Source organism: Notechis scutatus, chromosome 8 (assembly GCF_049901735.1).
Source record: "Notechis scutatus isolate UNSWTSFEM ecotype Mainland chromosome 8, rNotScu1.2, whole genome shotgun sequence".
NCBI lineage: Eukaryota > Metazoa > Chordata > Lepidosauria > Squamata > Elapidae > Notechis > Notechis scutatus.
In genome coordinates this window covers 9,233,146-9,259,183 of record NC_142016.1, presented here as the reverse complement: position 1 = coordinate 9,259,183, position 26,038 = coordinate 9,233,146, and the positions used below count along the sequence as shown (strand labels likewise).

Here is a 26,038-nt window from a genome sequence, read left to right as displayed (position 1 = left end):
GATGTGGCGGTTGTCTCCAGGACTAGGAAATTTTGACTTCTGATCCTCCCTTAGGCATGAAAGCTGGATGGGTGACTTGGAACCAGTCCCTTTCAGCCTAGCTGGGTTGTTGATGGGGGCAAAACACCTCATCTGCCAACAAGAGATTATCTGATCCTGTTTTGAAACTCAAACCAGATTTTCTCCATAAGAGCATGTTTATGGGGTAATAATATAATATAAGGTGGGGCATGGAATAATCATTGTTTTTTCAAATCCAGCAACTTTAAGTTTTGCCAACGTCAACTCCCAGAATCCCCCAACTTGCATGCTGGCTAGGGAATTCTGAGAGTTGAAGTCCACACATCTTAAAATTGCCAAGTTTAAAAAACACTGGGATAAATCAAGGCTGTGCAGAAAATGTTACATTTGCTACGATCCATTTAATTTTCCTTGCTGTCATCTTTTGCAGTTGCAAAACTTGTCAAGGAAGAAAACCCTTTTCCGAAAAAGACCTTTGCAATCTCAAAGTTTACCAGGATGGAAGAATGCAACCCGACCGAAATATTTACTAACCTTCAATGCAATTCCACCATGCTATACCTGAAATGCTTCATGGTCCTCAACCAATCAGAAAAACCCTTTATTGCTGTTCTGTGTTTCAGCATTGGTGGGCTTTGCATCATAGAGAACTCCTTGGTACTGTTCCTCATCTTTTCTTCTTCAAAGCTTCGGAAGAAACCTTCTTACATCCTTCTTAGCAGCTTGGCCTTAGCAGACACACTGGCAACTGTTACTTTTGTGAGCAGCTTTCTTAGCTTCCATGTTCTTAACAGGACAGGTGCTTCCAAGGAAATATACTTGCTAAAGCTTACTGGAGTCAACACCTCCTTCACAGCTTCCCTTGGCAGCCTGTTCCTGATGGCATTTGACAGGTACATATGTATCCTCCGGCCCAGCCACTACAAGCAGTTAGTCACCAGAAGAAGAGCCGTGGTGGCTCTGTTAGTGCTGTGGGCTACTGCCCTTTTCCTATCCTCCTTGCCTCTTCTGGGATGGAACTGTTGTAGTACCCAGTCTACCTGCTCCCAGCTGTTCCCTTTTGTTGCTAACAGCTATCTCTCAAGCTGGATCATCTTGGTGATGGTCCTCCTGGCTTCCATCATCTATGCATACATGCACGTCCTTTGGAAGGCTCACCAACACACCACGAACATGAAGAAGCACCACCTGGAAGAAAGCCAACAAAACCCAAAGAGGAGAATTGACATCAAGCTGGCCAAGACGCTATCGATTGTCCTGATGGTCCTGGTGATATGTTGGCTACCAGGCTTGCTACTCATGGCCTACAGCCTCTTTTCCATGATGGACAACTCTATCAGGGTAGCATTTGCCTTTTGCATCACCCTCTGTCTGGCGAACTCAATGGTGAACCCAGCTATCTATGCCCTACGAAGCAAGGAGCTAAGCTCTTCCCTGAGGAGAATCTGCTCTTGTTTGGGGAAGGTGTTGGGCAATTCGGAGAGCAACCAGGAAGCAGAAAGCTCTTAAAAGTACATCCTAGTTGGAAATGAACCCACATGCTCCTATGCATCAACATGGGAATGTTCCTCCATTTGGAAGCAACTACATAGCAATGTCATCTCCTTGAACTATAATTCCCAGCATTCTTCACTATTGACTTTGGGAATTCCAGATCAGCGATATCCAGAAGGGTTCACAGTCCTTGTTCTCTAAAGTCGAAAGGGATACCCTTCCTTCTACTGAAGGATATGAGACTTGCATGCCCACACTTTATGAGGGCTAGGATTCCTCTGGGGAGAGGGGTTTAAGGAGGGAACAAAGGGAGACATAAGCAGCTCCAAAGTTTAAGGTACCTATTTTGCCTTTCAGCTGCCTGCTCTTGAAACCACCCCAAATGCAAAAAGCTTGCACCCCACCCCTCCATCACAGTGGGGCTCTCTGGGGTTGTTTAAGGGATTTTGGCTCACACTTCTTGCACTTCCATGCCTCAGGCAAAAGTTATGCTCTGAGATCAAACATTCCCCAAAACTCCAGGGGACATCACTCGGTTGCCAAAACAACATGTATTAGAACAACTTAGTGCCGAGGAAAAAATGGACTCACATCCAGTTCCTTGAGTGGCAGTTTAAAAAAAAACACCTTGAGAACTATCAGCAGGAATTAAGCATTAAGCAAGTGCATCATCGTTAAGTGAGCCAATGGTTCACTAGGGGCTTGGTTTTGCCAAAAGCTGGGAATAAATGCTGGTTTTCAGCAAAACCACTGTCAAATGTGGTCATGTGTGTTTTGTGATAAATGGGGCCCAGTTTCTGGGTGCCCAAAGTGTGCTCACATAATATTCTTGTATCAGAAGTGGTATAAAATATCTTAAAGAAAAATAAATATAGCACAACAATGTTAGGATAAATAAGAAACAGGAATACATTTATTTGATTGACAACCCAAAAAAACTCTTTGTACTTAGAGAGTTTCAGCCAAAGAATCTATTGTTAAAATACAGTACATAGTCAGTAAATATTTTTTATCAAGGCAACTGCACTATTAAAATATCGAAGGCCAGGCATGCTTATTCAGCAGTGGAAGCAAGACAGTGAAAGCCAGCTGGAGTGGCAGAGACCATGGAGTGCAGGTGGGACAGGTGGGGGAAGGGATAGGCAGGTAGAAGGAATTGAAATGCCCCTGAATTTTAACCGCTTGGCTGCAAGGCAGTCCAGCTGCTGTAATTTGGGGACCAGTTTTAAGCCCCTTCATTCAGCATCACCATAACTTCAAATGGTCACTGAACAAACAGTAAGTCAATATAATGGTACGTATGGACGGCCTTGGGGAATGAGGGAAAGACCTGCTGCCTAAGGAACAGTCAGACAAGAGGGAGCTGAGCCCACAGTTGCATAGAGGGCAGATGAAAAGTTTCAGGACGAACCCTCCCTAAGTCATTGGGCTGCAAAGGTGACAGCGGGACATTCGTACCTTCTGTACAAATTTTACAGATTCTGCTACTATGTCTTTACAAGTGAAGTAGAATTAGTCCATCTCATCATATTTCCTGCCCCTGGTTTACTTGACAGGGCTGACAGCAGTCAAGCTAGTCTAAAAGTACAAACTTCCAGCTGTCACTTTTAACCTGACTCCAAGAACAATTGTTGTAACTTTGGATAATCACTCAAGTGTTGGTTAAACGGGACTACCCGTATAGCTTGGCATGGATGTGTACATCAACTAATTGTGGTTTATTTAATAAATCATGGTTAAATTCACTGGTTTCAACCGCTCTGTAAAGCCCCCCCCCCTTTGTGTGTGTGTGTTGTGTGTGTGTGTTACAAATGATCTTCATGACAGAAACCAAAATTAATTTAACCTAATTCCTAATTCCATTAAAATACATTTACTTAACCCAACACACCTCACAGGGTTATTTATTTGATTTACATAAGCATGGGATATCTTAACATTTTTTTCATTAATTATTTTTATTCTTTCTTTGTGTTTCTTTCTTTAGTAGGAAGTTAGCACCCACACCTCCCCTAGAAAATTGAAATATCCTAGGAAATATTAAAAAGGCAGAATATTTTCTCTAAAAAGAGTAGAAACTCAGGAGCAGAAACTCACCTCAGAAGCAGAAGCCCACCTTTGTTAATGGGTGTGCCATTAAGGCCTGGGCTCGAATACTTTACATAACAGAGATCTCCAGGTAAAAGCTATAGCAATTGCTGAAAAGCCCTTTCAGTGCATCATCATCCAACAAGGCTCAACCAAGCCTGGAACTCAGGACAGCTTACAGAGTTGCCCCTGCATGGCCTCATGGGAGTCTGACAACCAGTCAGAATACAAGCTCCAATTCAAATCCCAACAAAGGTTATAAAACCCAGGCAACACGGTGGTTGTTCAATGAATCCTGCTTCCCCATAGACTTTGCTTCTCAGAAGGTCTCAAAAGAGGATCACGTGACCCCGGGACACTGCAACCATCATAAATATGAGTCAGCTGCCAAGCGCCTGACTTTTGATCACAGGACCCTGGGGATCCAGTCGTGTGTGTGTGTATATGAAAAAAATGGTCGTAAGTCACTTTTTTTTTTGAACGGTCACTAAGTGGACTGTTGTAAGCCTGTAAGGATCGCCTGTAATCCTCCTCCTCCTCATGCTGTAGCCTCGGAGAGGAGTAGATCCTAGTTCAGAGGCAGAGGCGGCCTGAGAACGGCCTACCTCGCGGGGCCATTGTGAAAAAGAAAAGAAAACGAAAAAAAAAAGGCCTCGTCCGCAGCTGCATCACGTGCTCTTCCCCGGCGCGGCCAATGGGAGGCCGACTGCGCGGGCGGCGAGCGGTGATGGCTGCCGAGGGGATTCGGCTGCGGCCGGCGCTGCTGCCGCCGTTGCTGCTGCTGCTGCTGCTTCTCTTCTCTTGCGGCGGTGTGTTCCCGAGGAGCCCCGCGGGGCCGCGCTACTCCCCCGATTGGGCCAGCCTGGATGCGCGGCCGCTGCCCGACTGGTTCGACGCGGCCAAGTTCGGGATCTTCGTGCACTGGGGGGTCTTCTCGGTGCCAGCCTGGGGCTCGGAGTGGTTCTGGTGGCACTGGAAGGGGCAGCTCCGGCCGGACTACGAGCACTTCGTCCGCCTGCACTTCCCTCCGGGGACCTCCTACGCCGACTTCGCTCCGCGCTTCTCCGCCGTCGACTTCCAGCCGGAGGACTGGGCTCAGCTCTTCCAGGACGCCGGGGCCAGGTAGCTGGCGCCTTCCCGTGCCGGATCCCACCTCCCATCATTCCCAGCTGCTGGATCCTCGGGGGAGTGAGGGATAGGAGAGGGAATTCCACGGCCTGCTTGTGGAGGATACCGCAAATCTCATTATTATTATTGTTATTATTATTATTATTATCATTATTTGCCATATTTGCAAAGCATGATTAATATTGTGGTACACCCTTTTCCAAATTGCCGTTTATTTTCAAGCTTTCTTGGGAATTCTTGAATGATTTTGTCCTTTTTAGGCCTGTTTAGGGGAGAATTTATTGTGCAAATTATCCTGCGTTTGCAATACCAGGAAATGATATTATGCAGTTTTTTTTCTGCCTTATGGGGAAACAAGCCAGGACAGCATTTGCATTTGAAACATATCCTGTGAACTACCGAATGTATGTGGTTGCCTTCAACAATTTTAGATTCTTTTTAAAGGCGGTGATAACAAATAGATGGCAGCTTAGTCTCTTGGTGCATTCCAAAATACATTTTCTCTATCCTAGGGTACAGCATATAACTAATAGCTTGTTGCGTTCATAGCTTTCTTGACAGCAGGTGATGGATGCTGGATAAGGTAGAATATTGGTTCTTCTCTAGCCTGGGCTTTTGGACTTTTGTCCAAAAGTACAAATAGATGTGAAATCTCTCAGTCTGATTCCCTGTGAACTGGTTGCTGGTACTCCCAATTCACAGATGTTTGTAGACAGGAGAAATTCAAACTCTGGCTTTGGTCCATCCAGTACTTAAATGGGTCATGTACTACCTTTTCTCAGGTATTCTTTGAGTTGCTTGAGCCCCCACCCTGTTTTGAATGCAGATTTTGCCTCTATAATAAAAAGGAATGCTTCTAAGGATGAGCATGGATTCTTTCACCGCAGCAAAGGAAACTTTAAGTTATATACAGTATATAGATTGGCCTTAGACATGCTTCATAGTTGGAGAATTCGACTTCATAGAATTGGCACCTCTTAAAAATTAACAGTAGGATGCTTGTCATAAAAATACCTCTTACTGTATATTCCTATGTAAATGTCTTAGAAATAAGTCCCAATGATTGATTTCACACAGAAGTACTAAGCCAAGGTCTGTTTAGTTGTTGAATATGCATCATATCATTAGTCATGCAGTAGTTTAGAATTGGAATGGATGGGTTCAGCCCATCAAATCAATATCAGTACATGATGTATGAATAAACTAGTGAGATCCATAAATCCAGCCCTGCTCATAGAGATTCAATCTTCCCTCCAATTACATTCATCTCCTAGCAACTACATGGCTGTAGTTTTCTCAGCGTTCATGTGAAAGGGGCTTGTGTTTTGCTTTTTTCCATAATGTTCTTTCCACTATTTGGACTCGCTTAACAATCCTGAAATTTCTGGTGGTCTCCCTCCTGTGGTGCTCTGCTTAATTTAGTTTAGTTTTCTTTTAAGATCTGCCAAGATCGATTAAAGTTCTTCTAGCAGCTGGACACTGAAACTGTAGAGAATTGAAAAAAGGACTCTTGGCTTTTCTTGCCATGAAGAATTAAGGCAGAAGTATTGCTGTATAAATAGATCCATAACAGTGAATCCCGAAATTATAATTGGCATGGCTAAAAACAATTGTGTAAAGCTCAGAGAAAAAGCTATACACAGCATTGATTTAGGATACTGAGAGGGACCAGTGGTTAAAGAGAGGGGTAAGTATAAAGAGACATACCAGCATGGTTTCCTGGGAGGAAACACCATAGAAAGATTAGGCTAGGCCTTAACTACTGGTTCCCAAGGGAATGCAGCCAATCTGGCTAGATTAATGTGAGATGCAAGGAACCAGAACAACTTTTGTCAATAGGCTACAATAGTTTCTTTATTGTTGATCACCTGTTTTACAAGAATCTGGCCAGACCGACTGCATTCCCATGGGAACCAGTAGATAAGGCCTCGCTAGTCTGGTCTATGAATGTTTCCTCCCACAGAGAGACTCCATGCTGGCACGCCTGTTTACTTACTCCCCCTTCTCCTTTAGCTGGTGATTCCACCATAGATACATAATGTGCACAATTTTTAGGGCCCGAGTGATAGTTATTAAGCAGCAAAGATGGACGTTTCTGGTCTAAAATAGGACTTCAAAGTCTCAGTGAAAAAAGAACAAGGGCAACCCATAAGGTAGCCTATTTAGCTATATTTAACATAGGCTCGATACAGCTTGCTTACCCAAGAGAGAAGGTGGGCCGAGCCCACCAGTCTCAGGGAAACAGCAACAAACTATATATAAAGGTGACAGGTAGTAAAAATACATGTAAACAAAATTGCAAGGAAATTGTTAAACAAACAAGACATGCAATGTGTGAAAGCTGCCGGGACAATGAGGCAGAGATACAGAAAGCAAGCTAATTTCAGATTCCTATCAACACCAGTAGAGAAAAAGATACAAGACTGAAAAGCATTCCAATATCGGTGCCCTAAGCCACCTGGCAAAACCAGGATATTTTAAGGTCTTTCTGGAATGCCAGAAGGGAGCAGGCAGATTTCACCTCCAGCATCAGAATGTTCCATAGGATAGAATAGATATATCTATTCCCAAGCAACAATTGTTCTGTACAGAATAAGGTTTTGCAAAGATCTCTACATCTGGTGTTACCTCAATTGGGTGGAGCACACCAGGCTAAAAACTCAGCATTCCATATTTTTGGTGTATCCTTATTCATATTGATGTTTTTAACTTACTTCTTTTCCCACATTCACCTTATAAATACTAAACAGTGGTGAGATGTCAAAAGAGGATGAAGTTCCTTCTAATTCTTTGTCTTTGGTTCCTGCAGGTATGTGGTATTTACTGCTAAGCATCATGAAGGCTTCACCAACTGGGGATCGGAAGTGTCCTGGAACTGGAATTCAGTGGATACTGGTCCCCACCGTGACCTGGTTGGTGATCTAGGAGAGGCTGTCCGAAAAAGGTATCAATCTAATTTTAAAGGGGGAATCAAGTTGATGCAGAAAAAAAAGTAGGTTTACTAATTAGCTAATAACTTTTGTTTTGTTTAATCTTAGAAACATATCCTTTGGACTGTATCACTCCCTTTTTGAATGGTTTCATCCATTGTATTTACTGGACAAAAATAATAGCTTCAAGAGCCAATTTTTTGTCTCCGAGAAGACTCTTCCAGAACTCTATGAACTTGTTTTAAGGTAAAAGCCAAACATTTTTGGACTGTGAAATAGTAGAGAATATCCGTAGCTCAGGTTGTAGATTTCTCTTCTGTTTATATATGTCTTGTGTATTGTCATGATCAGTTAGTCACATGACTGGTTGTTTGAATTAATGACAATGAATAACACCAGTTGTTTGGGACAAAGCCAGAATCATCAGCCAAGTCAAAACCTATCACGCACACAAATTCATTGAAGCCTCTTACTGTACAAATGGATCCATCAATAAACACATTGACTTAGAACCATATGAACCTATAAGAATCCAACAGAACCGATCACCTCCTCACCAACTGAATTTCACACCACGCATCTAGTTATGCGACCCACTGAGCACAACAACACACAAGACCTATGTAAACAGAAGAGAAACAAAACAAAACACTTCACCCCAAAACCCACTCTGTTACTAGGTCTGGTAACATCTAGTGTGGTTAGCTGGCAGCAGATGCAGACAGCTGAGGAGAGCGAGGACTCAGATGAGGGGCCAGGACCATTAGGGAGTGGACTGCTGCCTTCACAGATTGTGGAGCTGACAGCAGCGATGAGGAGGTTCCCGAGGAGCCTGTGCCAAGTGCGCATGCGCTCAGGGTTGCTCACAGGACAGAGCAGTTACAACAGCACGGGTGACTCGGGAGTAAGGCTGCAAGGTAATGGCCCCTTCTTCAAGAAGATAAAAGCCAGCTGTGAAACGAACATACTTTGCAGAAGGCAAAGACGTTTTGAAACTCCAGCCTCGTGGACATTCCAGTATCCCGAGTTTGTATTTGAAGATTCTTATTTTGCAAATTATTTCTTGTTTGTTATCTTTTGGCAAGTCTTGTTTTTTATCTTTTGGCAAGTCTTGCATATTGGCAAGCTATAATCACAGCTAATTATTTTGTAAAAGCATTGCAAGGTTTCTGTTCCTTTTGGAATCTGTTTGATTTGTTGGAAAAGGGCGTGGGTCAGAACCATCTAGGAGCTAAACAGCAAGCTCAGAGAACAAGCCAAAATTTTTGGATTGTCATTCTAGATGTCATTCCTCTGGACTGAGAAAATTTACAAACACCAGTCCTTCTTCCTCTCCTCTATCAGCTCTGCTCTAGATATGCTTTCTCAAAAAGTAGAGCTAGTTTTGCTATTCCTAAATAAGTGTTCCTTGGATTGTTGCCTTAGCCTTTACCATATGCTGTGCTCCTTTGGGAGGTGAGAACGATTCCCTTCCATTTCTTATTCCAGATTTGTGGAGCTGAAGAGAGAAGAGTGGGGCTTGCTTTGATGTTACTCAGAAGTCATAAAGGATAGCAAATGTACCCCATAAAATGAAAATGGATGTTTTCCAAAAGTTGGGTACCTGTTTCCATTAATTTGCAAGTCAACACAATTTAGAATGTGCAGGACAGATCCCAAAGGAGAAGATCAAGAGAGACACCAGGGCTACATAAAGCTTTATAACTAAAGCTTTTTAAAAGTTTATTAAAAATTGCCCCTAAATAAATGTCAGGAGGATACAACCCCGGTCAGCCAGGGGAGCCCTAATAGCATAATCACAGAATCCTTACCTAGGTTTTGTGGCCCGGTTCCAAACTGGCTGTGGCCCAAGGTTGGGGACCCCTAGCTTAAGATGGAGGCCTTTGGGTGTGAAATTGACTAGGATTATGCTAATTTCAGGTATAAGGTAAGCTGATCCTGGGTGGTAATCAATTAATGAAGATAGCAGATCTGAGCTAAGGTGCCCTTAACATTTGCTGCAGCCTGTGCACCAAAGAAATGCAGTTTAGGAAGAGATAACTCATCCAAACAAGCAGACCAAGCAAGAGACAAAATTCCGTGAAGGGGAAAAAGAAGAAAATACTTTAAAAATTTGAGTTGTTAAAATACAACAAATACAACCCTAACCTTAATCCTCGAGGCACAAAACAGTACCCCATCTCTGTTGCTATGTATAGCATTAAACCTTATGGCCTCCCTCTCTGTCTATCCTGCCGCCTCTACCCTCAACATTTTTTTTTACAAAATAGTGGTCTATACCAGAAGTCTCCAACCTTGGCATCATTGATAGGGTAGAGCAGGGGTCCCCAAACTTGGCAACTTTAAGACTTGTGGGATTCTGGGAGTGGAAGTCCACAAGTCTTAAAAGTTGCCAAGGTTGGAGACCCCTGATCTATACACAGGTAGTCCTTGTTTAGCAACCACAACTGGGACCAGTAACTCCATCATTAAGTAAAGTGATGCCTACATAAAACCACCGACTGTGCTTATGATCTTACTTCAACTTTGCTTCGCAGGCCCTCAGAGACCGTAAATGCATAGAATGGTCTTAAAAATTACTTTTCAAAGAGCAGGCAGCAGTGTGGAATCGAAAGTACATTCCATTCATATTTTCTTCAAAGACTGATTAGATGACTGAAGCTTCTGCCACGAAAAAAATCTAATTGGAGAGCATGATTGATGACTCTTGGCTATGGATGTGTTTCGTTGGATGATACACCCAGAGGGGTGGGGGGGGGGAAAAGCAGGATCAAGGGTGACAGTGAATTACGTATCTCAGAGTTGGCTACGCTCAGGCTAATGCCAGCATGTTAACTTCTAATAAATCCTTTGAAGTTTTGGGAGTGTGGCTCGAGGCTCATTATTTAATTGGAGTAACTGCCGGAATCCTGACATAGCCCTCAACAGTCGGTTGAAGTTACAATAGCACTGAAAAAGTGACACGATCATTTTTCACACTTGCATTCATTATAGCATCCCCGTGGTCACATGATCAAAATTCGGACACTTGGCAACTGGCTTGTATTTACGACGGTTGCAGTCTCCTGGGGTCATGTGATCTCCTTTTGCGACGTACTGACAAGGAAGCTGGATTCACTTAGCAATTGTGTTAGTAATTTTAACAGCTGCAGTGAGTCACTTAACAACCGTGGCAAGAAAGGTTGTAAAATGGGACAAAATTCACTTAACAAATGTCTCGCGTAGCAACAGAAATTTTGGGCTCAATTGTGGTCATAAGTCAAGGACTACTACAAGAAAAATGCAGCTGTTAAATATTTTGATTTTATCACTTGTTCTCTTTTAGATACAAGCCGGATCTTGTTTGGTCAGATGGCGACTGGGAAGCTCCAGATACTTATTGGAATTCAACTTCCTTCCTTGCCTGGCTATACAATGATAGCCCAGTTAAGGTATCTATCTGCACTTGCAGGTGTTTCGACTTGGAGGTTGTTCTCCTGTTTGCTTAAACTAAGAGGAAACCATTAAAATGACTTTTGATTCTTGGGTCCTTTGCACCTGGTTACATCCTAAATGAAACTTTGGCCTTGTTTTCCTGGTCCTGCGGGGAGAGGTAATGTGATGACCCGGAGTGTAACACAAACGTAACAAAATCCAAAACATAAATAAATGTCCTTTAATGCCTTTAATGCCTCCAGCTTGGCCCCACTGTTCAATAATTCTCAGTTGGAGATAAAACTTATTCAAAAATAGTCTTCAAAAGAAAGCAATACAGTCCGAACTTAATGAGCAGATAGAGGTGAAATAAAAAACCAAAACAAACTACAATGACGAAATTTCCACAACGGACCAGGATAAGTAATTACCAACTTCAAGGAGATAACAAGGCACAGTCTGTTGGAAGGACGCCAACCAAGATAACTTCAGCCCAAAATAACACACGCTTTGCAATGCTGTGTTTTAACCGTCTCTCTTATATACTATTCTCCCCAGCTGCAACCAATGAGGGGGATCATGGCCACTTCCTCTCTCGTAAGCCAAATTGTTGCCTTCTCCATTCCTCCCTGCATGTTCTAGGATGCAGAAGGGATGGGCCTGGTTCTTCCTCTGACTGCCTAGCCGGTCTCTGCCCTTCCCCAGCCTCTCCCCAACCTCCGGAGCCACACCTCCCCTCCTTGTCAGCTGTTCCTCCTCTCCCTCAGAGTCCGACTCTACCAAGGGACTCTACAGGTAACCTGGTGTCACTGGAGGGTTCATAGGTTGGGCACCTCAAGAGGTCAGAAATGCAAAAAAGTTCCTATCCTACATGTTACAAAGAAATGTGGAGAGAACTAGCTACACTTACGTTGTTCCAACTCCATGTATACAAAGTGTAAGATTGTAGAGCAGGGGTGAAAAACTGGATTTCTTTGAAGACCAGATCAGCATTGTAGTTCTCCTCTGTGGGCTGGCAGCGGTGAGGGGGATGTGGGACGGATGTCTCCTACAGTACTCTGCCAGACAAAACAGGGTGCACGGAGATCTGCGCCCAGCCCCCCCTGCACCTCGTTTTTGCCCTCCATGGCTTCCTGCAGCACTTTGCTGGCTGAAAACGGGCCACGTGGCCCGTTTTGGGGCCATTTTTCGGCCATCTTGGGCCTGTTTTTCAGCCCGGTTTCGGCTCAGTTTTCGGCTGGCAGAGTGCTGCAGGAGGCCATGGAGGGTGAAAACCAGGCGCCAGGGGGGCGCACACGGCCCACTTTAGCCACCCGAGGTACCACAGGCCAGTCCCTTGATATTTCCAGGCTGACCCCGTGGGCCTTGAGTTTGACAATCCTGCTGTAGAGGGAAAGCGATGGGAGGCACCAGCATCAAGAACCAACTTTGGAGTGCAACCTGGAGGGGAGACTTATCAATCAGTCGCCCTGTTCTTGTGCCTTTGCTCTCGATCAAATCAGGAGCATCTTGATTCTATATTATGTTGTAGTAAAACTTAATGTTTAGATAAGAGAGCAGAGGAAATCTGTATGATTAACATTAGCATGCAGAACTAATGTGTCTAAGACAAGTGTGTCGTAAGTTAGCCTGCAGCAATTCTTGGTATCTCTGCATTATAAATTATTTGCAGTATTTATTAATTGGAGCTATGCATTCAGATGCCTTGCCAAGTGAATTGGTACAACAGAGCACCAACTTTGCAGCATTAAAGTAGCTACATTCCATAATTCAAAGGCTTTGTCTAGCTAAGCATACCACATGCACACTCATGAACAGAAAACTAGATGTTTTATTCTGGGATCAAAATAAAGCATGTTCTTTGCTTTGTACACATCCTTTTACTTTCCCGTTTGCAAGTTGCTACCTCATGGAAGGGATGGATAGAAAGCTGCAAACCGTCCCTAACCGTTGCTTCCTGACACACATTTGATTCTGGGCTAGGCATCTTATAGCCCTCAAGAAGTAGACCAGTGTTTTTCCACCTTGATAACTATAAGATTGTGGTTTTAGATTCCCAGAATTCCCCAGCCAGCATTTTCTGTCCACCCCTCTTAAAGTTGCTAAGATTGAGAAAAAACTAATGTGGATGAACTGGGATTTTCAGAATCGCTCACCAGGCTTGACTGGGGCTGCTGAGAATTGCAATTGATTGATATTTGGAGGCTGCTTCCTTCCCATCCCAAGGGATGCCTCCCCTTGATTTTGACTGATCCACCCATGGATGAAGACCTCAGATGGAATAACATTGGAATAACAATCGGCCCACTTTGGAGGGGCTGGCAAGGGCTGCCCTAAAGCCTTTGCTTTACCCTTAAAAGACAGTAATGCAGCCCACCAACTTCAAAGGCCCCTTCTGGATTTCTCTTTCCAGGATACCGTGGTGGTGAACGATCGATGGGGCATCAATTGCTCCTGCAAACATGGGGGCTACTACAACTGTCAGGATAAATTCGAGCCCAGCTCTCTGCCAGACCACAAGTGGGAGATGTGCAGCTCTGTGGACCGAATGTCGTGGGGATATCGCAGCAACATGCAAGTTGATGAAGTCATGAATGAGTTTTCCATTATTCAGGTAAGGCCTGGGAGGGATAAGCAAAGGCTGAGGGGAAACCCAAGTTCAGTGGAACCTACAAAGAACCTCTGGATCTGCAACAATAGCATTATACTTAGACTTATATACAGGTAGTCCTCAACTTATGACCGCAGTTGAGCCCAAAATTTCTGTTGTTAAGCGAGACATTTGTTAAGTGAATTTTGCCCCGCTTTATGACCTTTCTTGCCTCAGTAGTTAAGTGAATCACTTTGATAAGTTAGCAACACGGTTATTAAGTGAATCTGGCTTTGCTTGTCAGAAGGTATTGTGGTTAGCAGGCAGCAGGTTGGGATGGCTGAGGAGAGCGAGGACTGAGATGAGGGGCCCGGACCATCAGGGAGTGGACTGCTGCCTTCAGAGATTGTGGGCTGGCAGCAGTGATGAGGAGGTTCCCGAGGAGCCTGTGCCAAGTGTGCGTGCGTGCAGGATTGCTCGCAGGAAAGAGCAGAACAACAGCACGGGTGACTCGGGAGTAAGGCTGCAAGGTAATGGCCCCTCCTTCAAGAAGATAAAAGCCAGCTGTGAATCAGACGTTCTTTGTAGGAAGCAAAGACGTTTTGAAACTCGAGCCTCGTGGACATTGCAGTATCTTAGTTGGTATTTGAAGACTCTTGTGTTGTAAAATATTTCTAGATAACTTTATCTGTTATTCTTGGCAGCCTTGCACACTTTTGGCGAGGCTCGTGCTTATCAAAGTTAATTAGTTTGCAGCAGCCTTTTAACCGGGGATTCGTAAGAATCATGAAAAGGTTTCTGTTCCCTTTGGTTTGTGTTTGTTTTATTGGAAAAGGGTTTGGGTCAGAACAGTAGGTCACAAAAGGTGATCGCATGATCTTGGGACACAGCAATGATCATGAATATGAGTCAATTGCCAAGCACCTGGATTTTGATTACATAATCAGAGGGATGCTGGAAAGGTCGCAATGGTGAAAAACAGTCACAATTCACTTTTTTCAGTGCCATTCTAAGTTTGAACGGTCACTAAACGAATTGTTGTAAGTCAAGGGGGCTATTCATATCACCTCAAGGTGCTTCACAGTCCTCTCTAAGCAGTTTAGCATATTTCGCCCAACCATCCGGCTCCTCATTTTATCGACCTCAGAAGGATGGAAGGCTAAGTCAATCTTGAGCCGATCAAGATTGAACTCCAGGCTGTGGGCAGAGTTTGCTCGCAGTAAAATACTCTCCACATTTGTATCCAAGAGAGTTGGTGAGATAGCAGCTCCCACCTCCACTTCAAGGGCAGGCTTTTGTTTAGTTGATTTCTCTCCAGTATTTACTATTATATAAGTCACTCCAGGCCGTGAATGTGTGTAATACGCCTTTTTTCTCCTCAACAACCACCCTGAGAAGTGGGTCTGGCTGAGAGAGAGGGACTGACCCAGGGTCACCCAGCCAGTTTTCCAGGGCTGAGGCCCTCACTGTTTCCTGGTTCCTTCATCACTAAACCAGACTGGCTTAAATCGAAAAGGTGAATGAACAACCGAGCAAACCTAGGCAGCTTGACAGAGAGGCGTCAATTCCTGCAACTGATATGCTATAAAGCAAGGAGCAGGAATTTTCTACAGATTTCCCCCAAATAACCTGTAGCCTTCTGGTGTTGCTTTCCACTCAGCTGGCTAGAGCTGGCTTGCTGCGTTGGCCTCCATTTTGTGTGTGCACTTGCTGACTGGGAGGCTAGATGTGTGTGTTGACCTCGTCTTACACAGGCAGCCCCAAAAGTACAAAGAGGATTACAACAATGAATATAAAAATTGGATTTTGTTAGGTCTTTGAAAGCGGGAATGATTTCCAGGAATTGTTGGACCTTTCCTACAATTGTTAGGCCTTTGAAAGTAAGATAGGTTTCCAGGAATACATAAATGCAACTAAATTATCTTTAATTATACTAGTTATTATCTCTTAATTATTAAGACACTGGGGGTGGTGTCAGTGGATGATGAGTAAAGCTTTTCAAAATCAGTACTATAAAGCAGGGGTCTCCAACCTTGACAACTTTAAGACTTGTGGACTTCAACTCCCAGAATTCCTCATCCAGCTTCAGGTGAATCACATATGCAATTTATTGTTATTTTTAGGGCTGGTTAGAAAACCCCTTGGGATGAATGAATATGTAGTTTACAGGTGGCATTGCTTAACGACTGGTTGCTTGCTTAGTGACTGGTTCCTTGTTTAATGGTCACTTTGTGACCATTTGAAATTGGTTTGAATTGGAAAGCGGAGTGTAATCCCATAATTAAAACAATTATGGATTGTGTGGAAATGAATAAGCTTACTATGGAGTGGCAAGAGAAGGGAAAAAGAGAATTCTATACAGTCTGGGAGAATCTATATACTTTGATAGATAACAGGAATAATAGATAATATATAATGTAAATATGAATATGAATAATGTATATATGTATATAGATATGAATAATAGAAGATGGAAAAAACCGATGCTAGAATGTACTGCAAAAATTGTAAACATGATTTGTGATTTTTTTAATTGTAAAACTTTAATAAAATCTATTTTTTTAAAAAAAGAAGTTGGTTTGAAGACCACCCCCAAAAGACACATAACTCAGATTCAAAGTTCTGAGCCAGAAATGTCATGTGATTGCATTATGGGCACTTAGGGACTGGCCCATATTTACAGCAGTTTGTGATGGACATGTGATCGCTGTTTACAATGTCTTTTTGCTGGACACCATTGTTTGCTTCCGGTTCTAGCAAAAAATGCTTGTTTCAAGAATGGGTTTGCTCACTTACCGCCACATTCATTTAATAGCCACCGCTAAAAATGTCCTAAAATCGAGTCCGTTGATGATCTGCTTAATGAACAGCATGACGTACAGCCATAATTCTGTGTTCATAATAGAATAGAATAGAATTCTTTATTGGCCAAGTGTGATTGGACACACAATTTGTCTTCATGCAAATGCTCTCAGTGTACATAACAAAAAGATACATTTGTCAAGAGTCAAGAATCATCAGGTAGAACACTTAATAATAGTTGTAGGGTCCAATAAACAATCAAATCATACAGTCAATATAAATCATAAGGATACAAATGACCAAAGTTACAGTTATGGAGTGATCATTGCAGTTTGCCATACCTGGGGGGAGGGAGTTGGTGCGGCGGTGGTGACAGGCAGCAGCGGCGAACAGCGGCAGCAATCCCTGCGCCTGGCACAGCTGATCGGCGGTATTCCAGGAGGCCGCCCAGTGGAGGCAGCAGACCTGGAAGAGGCAGCAATGGTGGCGTTTCCAGTCGGCCAGCCCATTGATTGGCAGGGCTACGGGAGGCTGGGATCCAGCTGTTGCCCGGCTGACCGAGGGTGAGCGCAAAGGAGTGGAGCCCTGCCGAGCCACATGCTGGGGCTACGATAACATGCTGAAGCTGACCAGGCTGTTTGTGGCAAGGGTGCAGAGGCAGATATATTTTTTTTCTTGTTTTCCTCCTCTAAACCTAGGTGCATCTTTATGGTCATGAGCGTCTTATGGAGCGAAAAATACTGTAAAGACCTTGGCCGACGTTCTGAGGCTATGCAGATGCTTTCATGGCTGCATACCCCAATGTTTTCCAAAGCCTGGAATGCCGCCAGACCGAACGCATGGCTGTAAAGGGTTTTAAATACATTTCCGTTCTCTTTCTGCTTCGCCATAGCAACTGGTGCGTACTGTCAGTTACGGAGGAAATTACCTTCTCAACGTGGGGCCCACCAAAGAAGGACTGCTTGCTCCAATTTTCCAAGAGAGGCTCCTGGCCGTTGGCGCGTGGCTGAAGGTGAATGGGGAGGCCATCTATGAATCCAAGCCTTGGCGGACCCAGAAGGAGAACCGCAGTGAGGAGACCTGGTAAGGCAAAGTTTGTTGACATCGGCTGCTTGTTCTCGGACCCTCTGCTGCATTGAACAGTACAGAACAACAGAGTTGGAAGGGACTTTGTAGGGTCTTCTAGTTCAGGGGTCGCCAACCTTTTGGACCTCGGGGACCACCAAACTCATAAATTTTAAATCCTGCAGACCAGACATCCTGGGAAAATGCCCCAAAAAGTCTGCTCCCCACCCCATTTTCCTACTGATCGATCATTCTTTATTTGGGATCGCAGGATATTGTCTCCAGATCTCTCTCAGGGGGAGAGAGAGAGAGACTTTTGGCTTATGCAAGGAAAGCAGCAGAAGTCTTTCTTTCTCTCCCCTAAATTCCGCAGAAATGAGTCTTTGGGAGACTTGTCGTGCCGGCGCAGCCTCTTGGAGCAGGAGGCCTTGCAGGGTCCCAAAGACTCATTTCTGGCGGAGTTTGGGGGAGAGAAAGAAAGACTTTTGCTGCTTTCCTTGCGTGCAGCCAAAAGCAGAAGAAGAAAGAAGCGGAAAGAAGCAGCCTGGTGGCCAGGTGAGGCACGTGGGGTGAGTGGGGCAAGTTCCCCCTCTGCCCTTTTCCCCCCTCCCCTCACTACTTTGTGGTGTTTGCAGTGCAAGCGACGCAAGCCTTGTGTTCCCGCGGGCCATGTGGGCGTTGCAGCCTTGTGTTTCCGCGCCTGGATTAATTGCTTTGGGGGTGACCACCAAAATTTTCTCGCGGACACCAGTGGTCCCCGGCCCACTGGTTGGCGACCACTGATCTCGTCTATTCCACCACCACCCCCAGCCAAGCAGGAGACCCTACTACACCATTTCTGACAGATAGAAGTCCAATATTCTTGGAAGCTTCCAGGGATGAAGCTCCCACAACTTCCGAAGGCAACTTCTGTTCCATCGGTGGATTGTTCTCACTGTCAGAAAATTCCTCCTTATTTCTAGGTTGAATTGCATTGTTTCTAACGCTCCTATGAACAAAAATTTGGCATTGCAGATAGTCCTCGACTTACGACCACAATTGAGACCAAGATTTCTGTTGCTAGGTGAATTTTGCCCCATTTTACAACCTTTCTTGCCACGGATGTTAAGCGAATCATTGCAATTGTTATCTTTGTAATCTGTTATTAAGTGAATCTGGCTTCCCCATTGACTTTGCTTGTCAAGTTGTCAGAAAGTTTGCAAAAGGGGATCATATGACCCCGGAACACTGAGACCGTCATAAATACATGCCAGTTGCCAAGTGTCTGAATTTTGATCACATGACCATGGGGGATGCTGCAATGCTTGTAAGTGTGGAAAACGGTTGTAAGTCATTTTTTCCAGTGCTGTTGTTAAGTTTGAACAGTCACTCAACAAAATGTGCAGTCGAGCATTGCCTGCATCTGCTTGGAAACCAGAGGAGCACAAAACATAAGCCATGGTGGCTCAGTGGTTAGAGTGCAGTACTGGAGGCTACTTCTGCTGCCTGCCATCTGCCTGCAATTTGGCGGTTCAAACCTCACCAGGCTCAAGGTAGACTCAGCCTTCCATCCTTCCGAGGTGGGTAAAATGAGGAGCCAGATTGCTGGGGACAATAGGCTGACTCTGTAGACCGCTTAGAGAGGGCTGCAAAGCACTACAAAGAGGTATATAAGTCTAAGTGCTTATTGCTCTTCCTTCCTTCCTTCCTTCCTTTCCTTCTATTCCTTCTATTCCTTCCTTCCTCCCTCTCTCCCTCCTTCAGCCTTCCATCCTTCTGAGGTGGGTAAAATGAGGACTCAGATTGTTGGGGTCAATATGCTGACTCTGTAAATCGCTTAGAGAGGGCTGTGAAGCACCGTGAAGCGGTATATAAGTCTAAGTGCTATTGCTATTGCTGTTGCTATACACAAATGTAGAAGTCACAAGGTTGAAGTTCTGAGCAAGTTTCTATAACTTTCTGGCTGGAGAGTAGGCCTTCTCCAGGAGATTGTTATGATTACAGGGAGTCTTCTACTTTTCAAAGTTATAATGGACCTCTGTGTGTGTGTGTCGGGGGGTGTAACATTCCAGATTGGAAGTTCCAACCCCTCCCCTGCAATCACATGACCTCACTTAGTAGCCAGTCCACAATTGCAGCGTCCTGCGCTCATGTGACCATACCTTATGGAGTTTTTGGTGAAAATGGGAATTTTCTTACTGTTTTCAGTTTAAGGAGTGCAGTTTCACTTAACAATTGCAATGATTCATTTAACAACCACTGCAGAAAAGCTTGTAAAATCTGATTCATCATGTGGGCGACCTGATTTATAACCGTCCAAGTTACGACTGTGATAGGCAGGCTCTATTTCCAGTTGTAACTCAAGGACTACCTATACGCACTGTTACCTTAGAAGTGGGCATGTTTTTGCCTCTCTTTATTTGGTTACCCTAGGAACATTCAGAAAAATAGCTGAAAGAATAGTCATCAAGCGTCTCAGTTAAGGTTTAAGTGTGTATTATTTTTACTGAAGTGGTAGACAGCAACTTTTGCAAAACGCTGCATGTGATGCTGCACTTTTAAAATGCAGGAAAAATCTGGTTAAATACAGATAACTAGTGTAAATTCAGTTGACTGAGCACGAGAGCCCTCTCCCCTCTTTTACTGTTCACAGTCCATGAAAATTTGTTTTCAAAATTGGCTTTTTTTTACTGCTTTGTGCTACTTTGGACTTAGTGGCAGGACGTGGCTACATTACAGCCTTTTACAACTGTTGTTTGAAGGACTTTCCTAGTACCTTCTCCTTGTTCAAAAATAATTAAAACTTAAGGCTTTGTTTATTTTAGTTGACTTGCTTGTGTTTTGATGGATCTGTGGAAAGTAAGAGAAAGAGGGTAGGATTGTTTTTATTCTGTAAAACAAAACCAAATCTGAATCTCCTCCCCTCACCACCACCACCCCCCGCCACCTTTTAAAAGGAAACCTAAAATTGTATGAAAATTTCTAGCCCAGCTGTGAAGGAGTGACAGATGGTCATAAACAAGGAAGGGTAGTTTTGGAGGTGACAAAGAGAACATTAGAAGAGCCTTTCTCTGCAGTGGCAGTTTGTGGAAAGTTTCGCACATGTCTTGCCAGGTTCCCTGCCATGTTGTTGACGGCAGCAGTTGAAAAACAAGGACGGACGGTAATGCAATGTTTGCATGTTCAGAGGGTGTGCAAGGCTGAGGGTTTCATCACACAGGGCTGATCAGCCCCAGCGTGTGAGAAAAGCTAAGTATTCTGGCCTTCACCTCCAGTCAAAGTGATCAAGGGAAGGAGTTGCACAAATGAAAGGCCTGTTGTCTGTTTCAATACTTCCATATTGTTTGCCACAATTCAAGTGTTTTGCCTTATGTTCCTCTCCAGGTACACCTCAAAGGGGCCCGCAGTCTATGCTATTTTCTTGGTGTGGCCAAAAGACAATGTGCTGACTCTTTCATCACCTGTTGTGTCTGCAAGTACTCAAGTAAGCAACGTGAAAAATAAAAGGCGGTTTGGAAATCATCTGGAGTAGCACATCGTGATGTTTGGGAAATCTAATTTGTTTTGTAAACTTAAGTCAGTTTCTTTTCCACAACAACACAAAAGTCTCTCACAACAATTATGCACAGAGGAAAGCCAAATCTGCAGGATATCTAAAACAAGATTAATAACATCGAAACACCAAAAAGCCCAACATTCTCCCCAACCAAAACGTTGCTGATAAATGCAATTTTTTTTTAAAAAAAGCAGAACATAAAACTGTTTTAACCAAATGAATACCCACATACCACACTTCAAAAATAATTTGGGAAAAATACTCTGCAACATGAATACGACTCCTGTCTGCAACTCTTGAATGCATCACATGGAAGATGTTACCTAATTGGATAATGAAACATCTTCAACAAAAACAAGTCAGCTTAGAGAACACTCAGGACCGCAGAGTTCAACCCCGAGCTACAAATATGCTATTGCTCCTCTTTAAATAGGTGCAACTTTTTCCAGAATTGTATGGCTGCTTTCCACTGTTGCTGTATCATCCTGGGAAAAGATGCAGCTGCTTTAAAGTGTAAGGTCCCAGCAGTTTCCCCGAGTCACTTAAAATGCCAAAAACAGTGAGACTCCAGACGAGGCTTGTAAAAAGAAACAGATTTTATTTATGGCCAGAAATAAAGATCTGGGTGTACTCTATCCAGGATATATAGATGCAACGCGTGCCGCACCTTGGAGAAAGTATGGTTTGCTTTTATACCCTGAAACCATCCTTGTCTTATTTTCGAACTCCAGCCTCCTAACCTCCTGCAAAAAGATGCTTTCAATGTTATCTTAAGCTTGGGGAATTTCCTTGTTGTCTTAATTAGCCAAATTAGCCACTTGGTTCCCTGCTGCTACACGGAACTAACATCTCAGATCAAAGGTGTGTGTGTTTTGCCCGGAGAGCTCGAGATACATTACGTGACCATTCCTCGGGAATAGGGGTGACAGGAAAAGGATTTATGGATTTAGGTTGGATTCAGATAACAGAACCATTTGTCTGACATGCCTGGATACAGGAAGGATAGAAGAGGGTTGCAGGAGATTACATAGCACATAACGAATGTCAAGTAAATGCTTGAATAACAAGCCCCCACCAATGCCACAATATATTCTACTTTTATTTAGTATACCCTTATTAATATTCCCCTACAAAAGCATTGCAGAGATTGGCAATTGGGGTATTACATGCTCTGGAGCACTTTGGGGTATTTAATCCAGAGCACCAGGTGACTCTTTCCACCAGAAGGAAGATGATGCGATTTTACTGAATGCACAGGAATTTTATTTTGCCATTTAACGTATCTCTGTCGAGAGGGCATTCTATGACTGTCAGCCTGGCTGCAACTTGCATTTTCTTGGGTTTCAGCTAGCCAAGAAATCTCGTACAGGTAATCTTCGACTTATATTAGTTCAATTAGTGACCGTTCAAAGTTACAACAGCACTGAAAAAAGCAACTGATGACTGTTTTTCACACTTACGACCATTGCAGCAACTCCATGGTCACGTGGTCAAAATTCAAATGGTTAGCAACCGACTCATGACGGTTGCAGTGTCCTGGGGTCATGTGATCTCCTTTTGAGTTTCTTATAAGCAAAGTCAACAGGGAAGCCAGATTCAACGTAACAACCATGACACTAGGTTAACAACTACTATGATTCACTTAACAACTGTAGCACGAAAGGTCATAAAATGGGGCAAAATTCACTTAACAGATGTTTCACTTAACAGAAATGTTGGGCTCAATTATGATAGTAAGTTGAGGGCTACCTGTAAGGCTCAGCTGTTAAAACGTAACTACGGGAGGAAGAACATCTACAGAAGAAAGCAGTCTTGAAATTCTCCAAGTCTGTCAAATTTTAGATTCATGTTCTAAGATTTTTAATTTAAAATAAGTGGATTATAGTTACTGTAAGAACTTGAAAATTCTATTTCTCAATCAATTAGAGGAAACTCTCTTACTAGCCAAATGGATGCCAGACTGTTCCTGTAATAGGCAGGAAATGAAAAAGCTTGCAGAATTCACCTTGTTAAATTCTTTCATCTGGTGGTTCATCTGTGTTGCAACTGCGGTGTACCTATTGCTCACATTAATTTTTAATTGTCTAATGCAGGAGTCTCCAAGCTTAGCAACTTTTAAGATTTGTGGACTTCAACTCCCAGAATTCCTTTGCTGGCTGAGGAATTCTGGGAGTTGAAGTGCACAAATCTTAAAGTTGCTAAGCTTGGAGACCCCTGGTCTAATGCTAACATACCATCAAGGGATACAATTAGACTATGTTCAGCCCTTGGGAAAGAAAGAGATGCTGTTTTATGGCTGTTGGCATTTAAAACAGGTCATAATGCAGCTCCCCATTGTTAAAAGTTACACACTGGTTCTTCTTCTGACACATCCGTCATCGGACGTTGGTGATCATGTTGGCAATCCTATTTTTATCAAACAGCCGCACGAAAAAGTGCTGCTGAGTTCTGTCCAAACCAGCCCCTTAGATTTTGGAGCCCTGGTGTTCTTCTGCCTGGACCTCATTTGCTTTCCATCTTTCCCTGGAGGATTAAGTGAAATATGCCGTTATTTTTCAGGGTGTTGCATCACATGTCCGAAATATTCTAACTTTAACTTTTTTATGGTTTTGATGATTTCCCTTGGCTTTCCCAGGCAGCCTCATTTCTGATTTTGTCAACCCAGCTTATAGGCAACAGCCTCCTGTAAATCCACATTTCAAATGCTTCTAGTCTCTTCAAGTGGCTTTCTGTCAGACCAGCTCTCCACTCCATGAGGCTGGTTAGCACCTTGGAAAACCTCTCTGCTTTTAAATTTTTAATTCTCTTATTGTTTTAACTGCCTGCTAATGAAGTATTTATATATAGCTTTTATGTATTTATAACTTATTTGTACACCACTCAGAGTCACTTTGTGAGGGAGATGGGTGGTTTCCAAATGTAGGGGATGGATGGATGGATGGACAGACAGAGTGATAGATAAAAATATTGTTGCCAAAAAAAACCTTACTTATGCACAGAGTCTCTAGCAGCTGAGCCCAACTGAAGGAAGTGTTTTACCTTTTGTTTCTTATCCTTGGCAGATCACAATGTTGGGATTCTTCAAGCCTTTAAAATGGCAGTCATCACCACAACAAGAATTGCAGGTCTTCTTGCCCCCAGAAAATCGTTGGCTTCTCCCATTCGAGCACGGCTGGGTTGTGAAACTACTTGGAGTATCCTGATGGGAAATTGGGAAACAAAATCGCAGAATGACTGTCCATCCTTTTTATCTCGTGCTTAAACCTGGTAATTAAGAGAGCCTGAACAAATCTGGAAGAAGCTGCACATAAAAGAATGCTTTAGCATTTCCAGGCTGGCCATCCTTGTGCTTACCATTTTCAAAAGGATGGTTGTAAATTAAGAGATCCAGCTTGAGTTAATCTCGATGTAACACAGAAAGCCAAAATTGGGCTGAGATACATCGTAACTTTGCTTCAGTGAAAAGAAAAATGTCTCGGGGAAATTACATTTTCTGACGCAAAACTGGTTGTGGAAGAGGCCTGAAATGCCATTTTTCCCAGGAGCTGGTTTTGAAATGCAAATCTACTTCGCTCAATTAGTCCTGGATGAAAAAAATTATATGAGGTTAAACTTCAGAAGGTGACTTCAAAAGCCTCCACAGACATTCTGGTTGAGGCGGAACAGAGAAGTCTTGAAGCTAGCAGGGGATGAGGGAACACTGAATGATCTGGGACTGCTAATAGCAAACCACTAATAATAGATCCCATTATGGGGCAATAGAGAACGATATGCCAGGTGTACTGAAATGATGAAATGACTTGAGAAGAAAAATAATGTCATTCTTGGAAAGCAGAGTATTATGATACGCAGTTTTGTTTTTGGGGATTTCAATATTGGGCAAGGCAAAGAGCTCTCCTGGAATAGGATCTAATGCTATGTTTGTTTTCATGAAAGTTACATTTAAAAAAAAATCCTATCTACTGGTTCCATCTGTGGAGGTGACAGATATTGTCCTTTCTTACTTTTTAGTCTTTTGTTGGTCATTCTTGCATCCAGGCAAGATTTGGTAGCTCAAAAGATCCAGTTGAAACAATTTGATTGCAGAAAGTACGATTTCAGCAACAGAGTGGTCAATGCCTGGAATGCACTACCTGACTCTGTTGTTACATCCTCTAACCCCCAACTCCTTTAACCTCAAACTATCCGCTATTGACCTTACCCCTTTCCTGAGAGGTCTGTCAGGGGCGTGCATAAGTGCACAATTGTGCCTGCCGTCCCTGTCCTATTGCCCCCATTTATTCGTACCTATTTCTTGTGTTCATACTCATGTTTATTCTTATACCTATTATCTTGTAAGCGATTGACAAATCAAATAAATAAATAAAAATAAACTGCATATTTACTAAGCCCCTTTCAGCCATAGGTTTCAGCCAATGGTTCTCTATTTGTCTACATCTACTTTCCTCACGGGCTTCTCATTCAATCTTCCTTTGCTACTACCTTCCCTTTTGATTTTTTTTTAAAATAGACTAGGAAATAGGTGATGAAATGCACTTCTGTTCCATCCCTCAAGGATCGTTCTGGTTTTCTAAATGCAAACCAGTCATATCCTTGTTCGGGAAAGAAAACGTATTTAGTCACAAGATGGAGCACTGGAGTCTAAACTGATGTTTCTCATTTAGACACTGTAAGATGTGAGCCTCATTGGGCAAAAAAAATCTGATAGCACCTTTCCCCAATAAACTGATTTTCCCCTTGCAAATTAATGTAACCCAGATGGTAAAAGGATCAAGGAGCTGGCCTGATGCTCTCGCAATCAGGTGTTCTTTGACAGTTTTTTGCCTGAAATAATGACCTTAAGAGAGATGTGGAGCAGTGTGATGCAGTGTGTGGAATATTGTCACCTCTCCACAATCTCCAGATTAGGAGAAGGGAACAGAGCAATGAATTAGCCAATATAAAGAGGTTTAAGTATTGTATGGTTCGTGT

At 43.3% G+C, this 26,038-nt stretch overlaps 2 protein-coding genes across 2 annotated transcripts; both read left to right on the top strand.

The window, feature by feature from the left end:
- Positions 1-455: 455 nt before the first annotated feature.
- Positions 456-1,676, top strand: CNR2 (cannabinoid receptor 2). The gene has a single exon (XM_087970580.1). It carries the CDS (start codon positions 520-522, stop codon positions 1,528-1,530), a length of 1,011 nt encoding a protein of 336 aa, XP_087826706.1. The 5' UTR covers positions 456-519; the 3' UTR covers positions 1,531-1,676.
- Positions 1,677-2,413: 737 nt separating this feature from the next.
- On the top strand, positions 2,414-25,455 carry FUCA1 (alpha-L-fucosidase 1). The gene is made up of 8 exons (XM_026680651.2): positions 2,414-4,725; positions 7,541-7,675; positions 7,770-7,907; positions 10,987-11,092; positions 13,489-13,689; positions 17,360-17,550; positions 20,896-20,995; positions 24,130-25,455. The coding sequence occupies exons 1-8, from the start codon at positions 4,298-4,300 to the stop codon at positions 24,268-24,270; spliced, it is 1,440 nt and encodes a 479-aa protein (XP_026536436.2). The 5' UTR covers positions 2,414-4,297; the 3' UTR covers positions 24,271-25,455.
- Positions 25,456-26,038: the final 583 nt, after the last annotated feature.